Source organism: Leuresthes tenuis, unplaced genomic scaffold, assembly GCF_036924035.1.
Source record: "Leuresthes tenuis unplaced genomic scaffold, fLeuTen1.0.hap1 SCAF_14, whole genome shotgun sequence".
In the NCBI taxonomy this organism is placed as follows: domain Eukaryota; kingdom Metazoa; phylum Chordata; class Actinopteri; order Atheriniformes; family Atherinopsidae; genus Leuresthes; species Leuresthes tenuis.
Window position 1 is genome coordinate 4,003,782 of NW_027325368.1, and position 13,030 is coordinate 4,016,811.

At 42.7% G+C, this 13,030-nt stretch overlaps 3 protein-coding genes across 3 annotated transcripts; all 3 read right to left on the reverse strand.

Moving 5' to 3' along the window:
- Window positions 1-570: 570 nt before the first annotated feature.
- Window positions 571-7,927, reverse strand: LOC140268644 (E3 ubiquitin/ISG15 ligase TRIM25-like). The gene is made up of 2 exons (XM_072363588.1): window positions 6,196-7,927; window positions 571-802 (listed from the first exon to the last, which is right to left on the reverse strand). Exon 1 carries the CDS (start codon window positions 7,889-7,891, stop codon window positions 6,224-6,226), a length of 1,668 nt encoding a protein of 555 aa, XP_072219689.1. The 5' UTR covers window positions 7,892-7,927; the 3' UTR covers window positions 571-802; window positions 6,196-6,223.
- Window positions 822-2,560, reverse strand: LOC140268643 (tripartite motif-containing protein 16-like). The gene has a single exon (XM_072363587.1). The coding sequence runs from the start codon at window positions 2,502-2,504 to the stop codon at window positions 822-824; it is 1,683 nt and encodes a 560-aa protein (XP_072219688.1). The 5' UTR covers window positions 2,505-2,560.
- Window positions 7,928-10,347: 2,420 nt separating the features above from the next.
- Window positions 10,348-12,917, reverse strand: LOC140269064 (E3 ubiquitin/ISG15 ligase TRIM25-like). The gene has a single exon (XM_072364089.1). It carries the CDS (start codon window positions 12,702-12,704, stop codon window positions 11,019-11,021), a length of 1,686 nt encoding a protein of 561 aa, XP_072220190.1. The 5' UTR covers window positions 12,705-12,917; the 3' UTR covers window positions 10,348-11,018.
- Window positions 12,918-13,030: the final 113 nt, after the last annotated feature.

The window sequence follows — 13,030 nt, forward strand, 5'->3', positions numbered from 1 at the left end:
AGTGATAAAACATTAAAGGTAAGAATAAAAATCACTCTGGGGTTAAAGCTAAGGCATAAAAATGCATCTTTAAACTGGAGACTGTCTGGAGGCTCGTTTCAGATCAATGAGCAGAACTTAATCTTTTGAAGAGATCCATTTCATCTGAATCAGGTGTGTTGAAGCAGCATCTAAAACCTGCAGGACATCTGGTACCTACACCGGGTTAGATGAACCGAGCGCACAGCCCAACTCTGACGCTGCTGCGTTAATACGTCATATGACGTCTTCTCTGGCGATGCGTTAAATGGCCACCGTAATAACTGGTGTTACTTTGAGTCTGCACTGAATGTTCAATGGTGGGTTTAAACAAGTATCTTTGAAACAAAGCAGTTACTGGTGGTGTGACAGCCTCACTCCCAACTTTCACAGAAACACAATTAATGATCAGGATGAATCCACAATTTATTATTTACAGAAAAAAAAATCCAGAATCAGAACATTTAGTTTCCGGGTTGAAAGTAAAAGTAAGTTTTTTTTTACAGAATTATTTTCACATCTAAGAAGTGATGAGATCTGAACAGAGTCTGCTGATTTCTCTCTTTGGATCCATGAAGTGGAAGAGAAACAACAACATACAGACACATCAACACAAGCATCCAACTGATATTTAGAGCTCAGAGAAGTTTAGATTTTCATGTGGAGAAATATTTCTGTGAATAAAACTCATCATTAGCAGTGATATCCTCCATGGCTGCACAAACCCAGGAAAAAGCAGCAAATAAGCAGCAGAACAGCAGCGCAGAGACATCACAGCAATAAGCTGACTAAATACATTTATTTTACTTTATTTTACACAACTCAGCCGTGGATCCAGAGCCCCAAATCCTAACTCCAGCATAGAGCGGCTGAATGAAAGTGGTCTGGACTCTGTGGAGCAGAGTCATGGTTTCAGAGATGCTGTAGAAGGACAGAATACCTGCTCTGTGATCCAGGTACACTCCGACTCTGGAGGACCGAGGACCTGAGATGGAGGTTCTTATCTTGTTGTACCAAAATTCCTTACTGTTTTGGTAAAATTTTAATGACCAAGATTTGTCATTAAATCCAAATTCACATTCATCTCCTGCTCTGCTGATATTCTTGTATGCAACTGCTACATCAACTCCTTTCCCAATCATCTCCACCTCCCAGTAACAACATCCAGTCAGACTCTCTCTGCTCAGGACCTGAAACCATTCAGTGAATCTGTCTGGATGATCAGAATAAGACTGAAGTTGATCCATAAATGTCACTTTTCTGTTCCCCTCTGAAAGTAACAGATGTCTATTTGCTGTGTTTGGATCCAGTGTGATTTCACATGAATATTGTAAGAAGTCAGCTCTGCTCTCTGGTTCTGGTTGTGGCAGTGAGGTGAAATCAAACATTTCCACATCCATCTGAGAGCTGTTGGTCCATTCCTCTCTCAGGATGTCCTGTAGTTTCTCTCTGAGCTCTGACACAGCTGCTGTCACAGCCTCAAAGTGCCTCAGAGGACGGATCTTGATGCTGGATGAGGGTGTAGACTCCCTGAGTGCTGACACTGAGGGGCAGTTCTGTAGAAACTGGATGTGATCCTCTGTGTGTGAGAGCTGCTGCAGCTCAGCATCTTTCCTCTGCAGCTCAGTGATCTCCTGCTCCAGCTTCTCCTGAAGCTCTTTGACTCGACTCACTTCAGTTTCCTGCTGGGATCTGATCTGCTGCTTCACCTCAGAGCTTCTTTTCTGGATGAGACGGATCAGCTCAGTGAAGATCTTCTCACTGTGCTCCACTGTTTTATCAGCAGACTGATTGATGGCCTCCACCTCCTGCTGAAGCAGCTTCACATCTTTCTCTCGGTCCTGGACTCTCTGCTGGATTTGTTGCCGACTCCCCTCCAGCTCTCTCTGCCTCTCAGTCCTTTCTGCTGCAGCTGACACTGTGTCGTGGCCTTTATGTTCCTCCACAGAGCAGAGATAACAGATAGACTTCTGATCAGTGCGGCAGAACATCTTCATCACCTCATCGTGACGAGAGCAGATGTTCTCCTGGAGGTTCTTGGAGGGCTCCACCAGCTTGTGTTTCTTTAATGGAGCCACATCATAATGAGGCTGAAGGTGTTTCTCACAGAAAGAGGCCAGACAGAATAAACAGGACTTGATGGCTTTCAGTTTTCTTCCAGAGCAGAAATCACAGGCCACATCTTCAGCTCCAGCATAGCAGTGATCAGCAGGAGCAGTTTGGTCTCCAGTCTTCTTCAGCTGCTCCACTAAATCCGCTAACATGGTGCTTTTCTCCAGGACAGGCCTTGGTCTGAAAGTTTTCCTGCATTGAGGGCAGCTGTGAATTCCCTTCTTATTATTTCGATTCCAGTAGTCTTTAATGCAGTTCATGCAGTAGCTGTGTCCACAGGGAATAGTCACCGGATCCTTCAGCAGATCCAGACAGATCGAACAAGAGAAGGTTTCCAGGTCCAGTTTAACCCTTTTCTTTGCCATTTCCTCCATCTGGCAGAGCAGTGTGTGACTCTCAGAGCAGAAACACCGTCTGTGCTGTGTTACAAAACAAATGCCACCTCCTTTTGTTGCAGCTGATCTTCATTTAAGAGCTCCTCTACCATCACACAATGGTTTCACACATCCTCCCACCTTCAGATCAGTTTGGGGAGGGAACAAGGAAGTTTCTTTCATTGAAAGTGACAGTGCTAGTTTCACCTCCATCCTACAGTAAAGGCAGGATTGATCAAGGATTTATCAAGGATCGATGGCATCAAGGCACATATATTGCTCTTGTGCATACTTATTTTTCTCCTGTTTCCATCACAAATTTTGCTGCGTAACCAGTCCGTCACGGTTGATTCGACCAGGATTGAAAGCATATCCCTGCCCTTCCATCGATAGGATATAGTGTGCTATGATTTTTCTCTCTCATTACACGAACGGATTCCCGGAAAATGAGGAAAAACTGGGAATTCCGGCCCATTGGAAACGCATTAAAACTCACATATAATGGGACAAAAATAGCCATAATTGGAGGCCTCATAACTCAGCCATACTTCATCATAGAGCCATCATTCAAAGTTTCAACAGTCCTGGAAAGACTCAACTTTAACTACACTAAAGGGTTTGTTGATATATTGTATAGCTTTGACACAATGGCAGTTTAAGTTTTAGGAAAAATTCTTTCTGGATCTTGAAGACCTTTCACCTCTCATCCAAAAGGTTTCTTTAGTCCCAACTCGATGGTGGGGAGTATCAGTTTATACACAGAGAGGGTCGTTACAGTCGTATGTGTCATTGAACCCCCACCAATGTGCATGTCGTTAGAGTCTTTATCGCCTCTGAATTGTCTACCTGCCTGAAAGGGTGAGTTTTGGTCACAGAATCCAAGGTGTGAATGATTGTGAAATTGCCTGGGGAAGAGAAACAATGCTGCATTGTAGGTGCTGGGAAGGTGAAACCTGAGACCACCTCTTCTGTTCAAGGATGGTTTTTCCAGTTTTACACAGATGGCTTCCTTGACTCCTCTCTCAAACCATCTGTCTTCTCTGTCCAGAATATCGACATTACTGTCCTCTAAAGAGTGTCTCTTCTCCTCGAGATGTCGGTGCACTGCTGAGTCTTGACCTGAAGAGGTGGCTCTTCTATGCTGGGTCATGCGCTTGTGGAGCTGTTGTTTGGTCTCTCCTATAAAGAGGTCTGCACAGTCTTTGCTGCACTGCATACACGACACCACCCAGTTTGTGTTTGGGTGTTTAATCCTTTGGGTGAACCAGTCTCTGTCTGAGGGTGTTCCTGGGTTTATTGAAATTATTTGTGTAAACTCAGGTCAATAAGGCGTACAAGCCATGAATAGTTGAAAGAGACTTTAGGTAATATATATGTTTTACGGATTTAAAATCAACTAAGATGTTCTGTGTCAAAGTGACCAGAACACAGGCAGAGATCAGTCTAAATGAACAGAACAGGAGCTTTAACCTCCTCTACATCCCTGTGAGCAGGATGAAGGCGCCCTCTTGTGTTAGTTTTCAGAATTCAGATGTGAACCTGCAAGAAGACATGAGAAAGCTTCACTGAGCCTTTGGCAGCTTCGACAACATGAGGAAAGAGAGATTTAAAAATGTGTAATATCACACTGTGTCAGTTTGTTCACAGGACTCACAACCTGTAACACTGATGCTGCTTTCAGGGAACTTCTTCCTGTTATTGTTTGTTTTTTGTAAACTTCAACTTTATCAATAAGTGAAAGACTAAACAGCACAGTTTCATCTCCATCTGCAGTCCATCACTGACAGCAGCAGAAAGTGCCGAAGGCATCAAGGCACACATATTACTATTGTGCATACTCATATTCTCCCGTTTTTGTCACAAATTTAGGCGCATAACTAGTCTTGCATGGTTGGTCTGACTGGGATAAAAGGCACCTCCCCGTGTTTCCACCAATAGGAAATAGTGTGCTATAACTTTTCTCTCTCATTACTCAAATGGATTTCCAGAAAATTAGGAAAAACTGAGAATTTCGGCCCATTGGAAACGCATTAAAACTCACATATAATGGGACAAAAATTGCCCTATTTGGAGGCCTCATAACTCAGCCACACTTCATCATAGAGACATCATTCAAAGTTTAAACAGTCCAGGAAAGACTCAACCTTAACTGCACTAAAGGGTTTGTTGACATATTGTATAGCTTTGACATAATGGCAGTTTAAGTTTTAGGAAAAATCAGGACTCCTCTCACTCTGCTGTCCTGGGGTCTCACACTCTATTTTGACAAGTTCAAAATTAATACCAAAATAACTCAAACAAACTTCTCTCACATCCAAAATGTCTGCTGCACCAAGACAAATTATACTTTAAAATGTAGGTATTTTTGTCCTCTTTCACCCAATGTCACTGTCATTGTGCTTGGCCTCACGGTTTTCTCTCACATGACCTCTGAGCACAAAGAGCGACCACTCGAGCTGCCATTGACGGCAATTACAGCGAGGTCGCCTCATCTACTTTTTATATCAATGTGATGGCTGTTTTTAAAACTGCCATTAAAAAATACCGTACATAGGAGCAGAATAAAAATCACACCAGTGGCTTCTGCCTTTCCTTCTGGTGCTTACGGTTAAAAAACTTTTAAATATGACTTATAGTTTCCGAAAAGAGCCAGTTTGTTCGAGGCACACATATCAGTATTGAACACCAAGGTCTCATGGCAGCCTCTGTCTCTCAGCGGGCAGTAGCTCTATTGGCACCCATCAAAATTTCTTCAGAAATGTTCTTGTTCCTTCTGTCACTGCCCAGTTTGTGACCATCTGCAGGTATACAAGTGGCTCTGGTTGGGGAGGGACTGAATGGCTCATAACATTGTGTGAGTTACACCAGCTTCTTGAAGTATCTCCACAGGCGAACGCTACATAATGACATGTTTTTTTCCATGTCTGCTGACATTATGTTCCTCTTGTTCCCTCAAGCTAACTTCAATGAGTTTGTGATCCTCTCTTTATCTTGACTGATGCGTATCAGCCGGTAGTGAAGATCAATACCTCGTTATTCCCCAGCTCTCATTAGATAACATCACATATTCATAAAGATCATATATATAGAGAGAGAGAGCTGTTCCTTAGTACATATATCTATGTGTTTTATTGTAATTATGTTGAACCATGTTAGTTTATAGTGTCCCTGCTGTTTGTTCTTATGAGTCATCTAAAAATAGTTCCTCACTGTTAAAGAATAAATGTCAGAACAATAAAGTGGTATTTCTTATAAAAACTTTAATTTGTTGTCACATTAAACATGAGAACTGATCTCCTGATTTATTCTGATCCTGGAAATGAGAGTTTCTGAAAGCCTCAGAATAGACTTCCTCATTTGTTGGTTGATTTAGAAAACAGCAACAACATTTGATCTCTGAAACAAATCAAAGTCAGTGTAACTACAGAATTATTTTCACATTTACAAAGTGATGAGATATGAACAGAGTCTGCTGATCTCTCTGTTGGGCTCCATGAAGTGGAAGAGAAACAACAACATACAGACACATCAACACAAGCATCCAACTAACATTTAGAGCTCAGAGAAGTTTAGATTTTCATGTGGAGAAATATTTCTGTGAATAAAACTCATCATTAGCAGTGATATCCTCCATGGCTGCACAAACACAGGAAAAAGCAGCAAATAAGCAGCAGAACAGCAGCGCAGAGACATCACAGCAACAAGCTGACTAAATACATTTATTTCACTTTACACAACTCTGCTGTGTCTCCAGTCCATCCAATCCTAACTCCAGCATAGAGCGGCTGAGTGAATGTGGTCTGGACTCTGTGGAGCAGAGTCATGGTTTCAGAGATGCTGTAGAAGGACAGAATACCTGCTCTGTGATCCAGGTACACTCCGACTCTGGAGGATACAGGACCTGAGATGGAGGTTTTTATCTTGTTGTACCAAAATTCATAATGGTTTTGGTAACAATCTAATGCCCAAGATTTGTCATTTCGTCCAAATCTACATTCATCCCCTGTTTTGCTGATATTCTTGTATGCAACTGCTACACCAACTCCTTTCCCCCCCCTCTCCACCTCCCAGTAACAGCGTCCAGTCAGACTCTCTCTGCTCAAGACCTGAGAATATTCAGTGAATCTGTCTGGATGATCAGAATAAGACTGAGGTTGATCCATTACGGTCCCTTTTCTGTTCCCCTCTGACAGTAACAGACGTCTGTTTGCTGTGTTTGGATCCAGTGTGATTTCACATGAATATTTTAAGAAGTCAGCTCTGCTCTTTGGTTCTGGTTCTGACAGTAAAACATCCACTGCAGTGCCTCTCAGTGAGATGTTGGTCCATTCCTCTCTCAGGATGTCCTGTAGTTTCTCTCTGAGCTCTGACACAGCTGCTGTCACAGCCTCAAAGTGCCTCAGAGGACGGATCTTGATGCTGGATGAGGGTGTAGACTCCCTGAGTGCTGACACTGAGGGGCAGTTCTGTAGAAACTGGGTGTGATCCTCTGTGTGTGAGAGCTGCTGCAGCTCAGCATCTTTCCTCTTCAGCTCAGTGATCTCCTGCTCCAGCTTCTCCTGAAGCTCTTTGACTCGACTCACTTCAGTTTCCTGCTGGGATCTGATCTGCTGCTTCACCTCAGAGCTTCTTTTCTGGATGAGACGGATCAGCTCAGTGAAGATCTTCTCACTGTGCTCCACTGTTTTATCAGCAGACTGATTGATGGCCTCCACCTCCTGCTGAAGCAGCTTCACATCTTTCTCTCGGTCCTGGACTCTCTGCTGGATTTGCTGCCGACTCCCCTCCAGCTCTCTCTGCCTCTCAGTCCTTTCTGCTGCAGCTGACACTGTGTCGTGGCCTTTATGTTCATCCACAGAGCAGAGATAACAGATAGACTTCTGATCAGTGCGGCAGAACATCTTCATCACCTCATCGTGACGAGAGCAGATGTTCTCCTGGAGGTTCTTGGAGGGCTCCACCAGCTTGTGTTTCTTGAATGTTGGTGAATCATAATGAGGCTGAAGGTGTTTCTCACAGTAAGAGGCTGGGCAGGTTAAACAGGACTTGTTGGCTTTCAGTTTTCTTCCAGAGCAGAAATCACAGGCCACATCTTCAGGTCCAGCATAGCAGTGATCAGCAGGAGCAGCTTGGAGTCCAGTCTTCTTCAGCTGCTCCACTAAATCAGCTAACATGGTGTTCTTCCCCAGGACAGGCCTCGGTGTGAATGTCTGCCTGCACTGAGGGCAGCTGTGGATTCCCTTCTGATCCTCTCCATCCCAGAAGCCTTTAATACAGTTCCTGCAGTAGCTGTGTCCACAGGGAATAGTCACCGGATCCTTCAGCAGATCCAGACAGATCGAACAAGACAAGGTTTCACGGTCCAGCTGATGTCCTTTCTGAGCCATTTCTCCTCTCAGCAACAGTGACTGAGTGAGTTTTGTTTCCTCAAAAGTGAATCTTATCTTTGCTCTGATCTACGAATCACGTGTTTGTACAGAGAATGTTGTCTGTCAGCTTTTATCTCACCAATCATCAACCTGCAGATCAGAAGGGGAGGAAACAAGGAAAGGACAGAGTGAAGTTCTTTTGAGAGCAGAAAGAAGAAGGAGTGTTATCAAGTTTTTCCACATTCCAAAGTAACACGTAGCTCTGTGGATCAAAGTTAGTTTCCTCTTAATTTTATGAGGTGTAAGTCAAGGTGTAATTTTTATCCAGGGTTTGGTGCTGTTGGAACATTTACATGTGATAGTTTCAAAACAGATGAGCAATAAAAGTGAATCATCCATCCATCCATCCATCCATCCATCCATCCATCCATCCATCCATCCATCCATCCATCCATCCATCCATCCATCCATATCTGCATGCTCATCGTGGCTGATGTCTAAAATAACTGAGAAACAGTCTTTCCACAGAGTCCTAAACTCAGTCCTCTAGAAAACATGCTGACCTTTTACGTTTCTGGTACTTTATGTCCAACATTTTAGTGATTGCTTTGGCATGAATTTAAAACCGAAGGGAATTAAAAAAGATGGGAAAGTCATCAGTGAAAGGACTTACCACTACTTCAAAGAGCCATATCAAAGGTAAAACGAGGAGAAAAAAGATACGTTGTACGTATCTCCTGTTTATAGAAACATAAAATAACAACATATATTCATGGATAAATTAATTGATTTTCTAAAGTCCAGCCAAATATCTCCCCCAGGTTTAACAAGCCCAAAATATTTAACTTTCAAGATATCTAGTAGACATCCTTGAAAATGAACCAACGAACATCAAATGGTTCCTTTCAACACAGAGAAGCAGCAACTCCACTCTGAGCACTTTCCAAATGACAGAAATCCTCATGACATCATGAAGACTGAGACAAGAACATTGTCTGAGCTCTTATCATGGATACCATTGCCAAAGTCATCAAGGCACACATATTACTATTGTACATACTTATTATTCTCCCGTTTCCGTCACGAATTTCGGCACGGAACCAGTCCTGCACGGTTGGTCCGAACGGGATAAAAAGCATACCCCCGCATGTCCATCGATAGGGAATAGTGTGCTATGATTTTTCTCTCTCATTACTTGAATGGATTCCCGAATAACTGGGAAAAACTGGGAATTTCAGCCCATTGGAAATGCATTAAAATTCATATATAATGGGACAAAAATAGCTTTATTTGGGGGCCTCATAACTCAGCCATACGTCGTCATAGAGACATCATTCAAAGTTTAAACAGGTCAGGAAGGACACAATCTTACCTGAACTAAAGGGTTTGTTGATATATTTCAAAGCTTTGACACAATGGCAGTTTAAGTTTTAGGAAAAATCAGGGCTCCTCTCACTCTGCTGTCCTGGGGTCTCACACTCTATTTTGACAAGTTCGAAATTAATACCAAAATAACTCAAACAAAGTTCTCTCACGTCTAACATGTCTGCTGCACCAAGACATATTATACTTCAAAATGTAGGTATTTTTGTCCTCTTTCACCCAATGTCACTGTCATTGTGCCCGGCCAAACAGTTTTCTCTCAAATGACCTTTGAGCGCAGAGAGCGACCACTCGGGCTGCCATTGACGGCCATTTTAGCGATGTTGCATCATATCCTTATCAAATCAATGTGATGGCTGTTTTTAAAACTGCCATTAAAAAAATACCGTACATAGGAGCAGAATAAAAATGACACCAGTGGCTTCTGCAGTCCATTCTGGTGCTCACGGTTGAAGAATCTTTTAAATATGACTTATAGTTTTCGAACAGCGACTGTTTGTTTGAGGCACACATATCAGTATTGTATGATTACACAGCTGATAGTTCTTATGAGGGCATAGACAAATAAAATAAAAGAGTTCTTATAAAAGAAGAGTTCCCATGGCTCGATTTTACCATGGTTAAATTGTGGCAGTGGGGCGTTTTTTCCAGAGGCCAAGGAAAGCAAAACATCTTCTTTTTATTTCTTTCTCAGACTGTGGCATGATTTTTTAAAAACATCTTTAATTCAAGAGTGAAGACAAGATGATTCCCATTTACTGATCCTCCCATCACCGACTCTGAAAGGAATGAAACAGCGCCCCTGTGTGGTGAAACACTTCATTGCACTTCTCCTAAATAAATGTCAGGTCGGCCTCACCAGTCGGTATCCAGTGATGAAATAACAAAATAATGTTTAACCAATCAGATGAGGTTTCAACCAAAGTGTGATCAGCCAAGCCTTTTAAAAATCCAAAGCACTTAGCCAACGAAGGCAGAGGCAAATATGTTCAAAGTTTTTATTTTCCAAGAGAACTCAAAATTATTACAAAAACCTTAAGAAGAATATTAAATGGATCCATAAAAGACATCAGTTTGAATATAACCATTCTCAAAATAAGATGAATTAACACCAGTTTAACCAAATCAACAAATTTATCTGAATAAAAACACAAAGAAACATGAAGGAAACATATACTGATGTAGTCAAACCAAATTAAACCAAATGAATGTGAATTACTAAACATAAGACAAACCAACTCTACCTAAACCCGCACCATATCAACACAGTATGGTTAATATTTCCTGTAGAAAACGATTGAGTGCTATTGTTGGAGTACAGTATTTTATGAATGTAGAGGTCTGGATTTGGAAATGATGGTTAAAGATTCTGCATCACTTCAGAATAAAAGGCCAAGAGCTGATTTGAAAGTGTACACAGAAAAAAACTCCTCTTTCAACGTTTTATCATTTTTTAAATCACAAATCTCTTCATACCGTCGATTAACTTGTAGGTACTCTGTGGATTAAACATACAAGCTTTCCTCCGTTATGAAGATCCTGTTTGCATCACAACTACTCTGAGCTCACACAGCATGATCAACACACATTTGGGATATTTGTTTCACTGAAAAGGAAGATTCATGTGTTAAGAACTAAATTAAGATCCCTCCAAATAGTCACAGATTTAGCAGTTAAGAAGACATTTGTACAATAATCCAAGCAACAAAAATGGCATCATGAACCTGACCCAGCAATAACATCTTAAAAAAGATAATATTGACTATGCATCAAGTTCAGGTTCACGTAACTCAGCTGTGTCTCCAGTTTCATACAACTGAAGTCCAGCATGGAGCGGCTGAGTGAATGTGGTCTGGACTCTGTGGAGGAGAGTCATGGTTTCAGAGATGCTGTAGAAGGACAGAACACCTGCTCTGTGATCCAGGTACACTCCGACTCTGGAGGATACAGGACCTGAGATGAGAGTCAGGGTGTTGTTATGCCTGAATAGATACATAATTTGACAGCACTCCAGTGCCCAAGAATTTTCATTGCGTCCAAATGCGCTCAGTCTGCCTCGTCTGCTGATATCTTTGTATGCCACTGCTACAGTGCATCTACCAGACCTCTCCACCTCCCAGTAACAACGTTCTGTCAGAGTCTTTCTACTCAGCACTTGGCCAAAAGACTCAAACCTTTCTAAGCCCTTAGAAATGGATTGTGCATCTTTTTTTTTCACTGCCCTTTTGTTCCCTAAATCCACTGATAAGTACTCGTTTGCAGAGTTTGGATCCAGTGATATTTCCTGTGAGAACTTTAGGAGTTCAGCTCTGGTCTTGGACCCCTTTTGTGGACTTGATGATGAGGAATCCACTTCAGCCTCTGCCAGTGAGATGTCCCTCCACCCATTTTGAAGAATGTCCTCCACTGTAGATGCAGCCTCTGATGCAGCTGCCTTCACATCCTCAAGGTACCGATTGTAGAATACAGGAAGTTTCAAATCTATCTGTGGAAACCCAAGTTTGTATTTCGGCGGAGAGTAATTTTGCAAAAACTGGACATCATCCTCTGTGTGTGAGAGCTGCTTCAGCTCATCATCTTCCTTCTTCAGCTCAGTGATCTCCCGCTCCAGCTTCTCTTGTCGCTTTTTAGCTCGACTCACTTCAGTTTCCTGTTTTGATCTGATGAGCTTCTTCACATCAGGGCTTCTTTTCTGGATGAGACGGATCAGCTCAGTGAAGATCTTCTCACAGACCTCAACGGTTTTATCAGCTGATGTATTTATATTCTCAACTTCCTCTTGATCCCGCTTCACCTTTCTCTCTTGGTCCTGGACTCTCTGCTGGATTTGTTGTCGCCTCCCCTCCAGCTCTCTCTGCCTCTCAGTCCTTTCTGCTGCAGCTGACACTGTGTCGTGGCCTTTATGTTCCTCCACAGAGCAGAGATAACAGATAGACTTCTGATCAGTGCGGCAGAACATCTTCATCACCTCATCGTGACGAGAGCAGATGTTCTCCTGGAGGTTCTTGGAGGGCTCCACCAGCTTGTGTTTCTTGAATGTTGGTGAATCATAATGAGGCTGAAGGTGTTTCTCACAGAAAGAGGCCAGACAGAATAAACAGGACTTGATGGCTTTCAGTTTTCTTCCAGAGCAGAAATCACAGGCCACATCTTCAGGTCCAGCATAGCAGTGATCAGCAGGAGCAGCTTGGAGTCCAGCCTTCTTCTTCAGCTCTTCTAATAAATCAGCTAACATGGTGTTTTTCTCCAGGACAGGCCTCGGTGTGAAAGTCTTCCTGCACTGAGGGCAGCTGTGGATTCCCTTCTGATCCTCTCCATCCCAGAAGCCTTTAATACAGTTCATGCAGTAGCTGTGTCCACAGGGAATAGTCACCGGATCCTTCAGCAGATCCAGACAGATCGAACAGCAGAATTTTAGTTGTTCCAGCTGATTTTCCTGCTGCGCCATTTCCCTCTTCACAGTAACTGTCAAACAGTTTCACTTTCCCTGAACAGAAACGATCCGTGTGCTCTGAAGGGTAACAGATCTCTGCTGATACTCACACAAACCAGGAAATGAGGCTTAACAGCAGCTGCATGTCGCTCACACCCATCCTTATGAAGAGAGATCTGTGGAGGGGCGGGAACAAAGAAATATCTCACAGGAAGGCCTAAAAGCTTTTTCACAGAGAGGCAGGGCGTGTTACGGGTGATTTACAACACTTCCCATAGAGCCGTGGTGAAAGACACGTCAGTGAAGCATAAGGAAGCAACAGTTTAGCTGTTAAAAAGGAA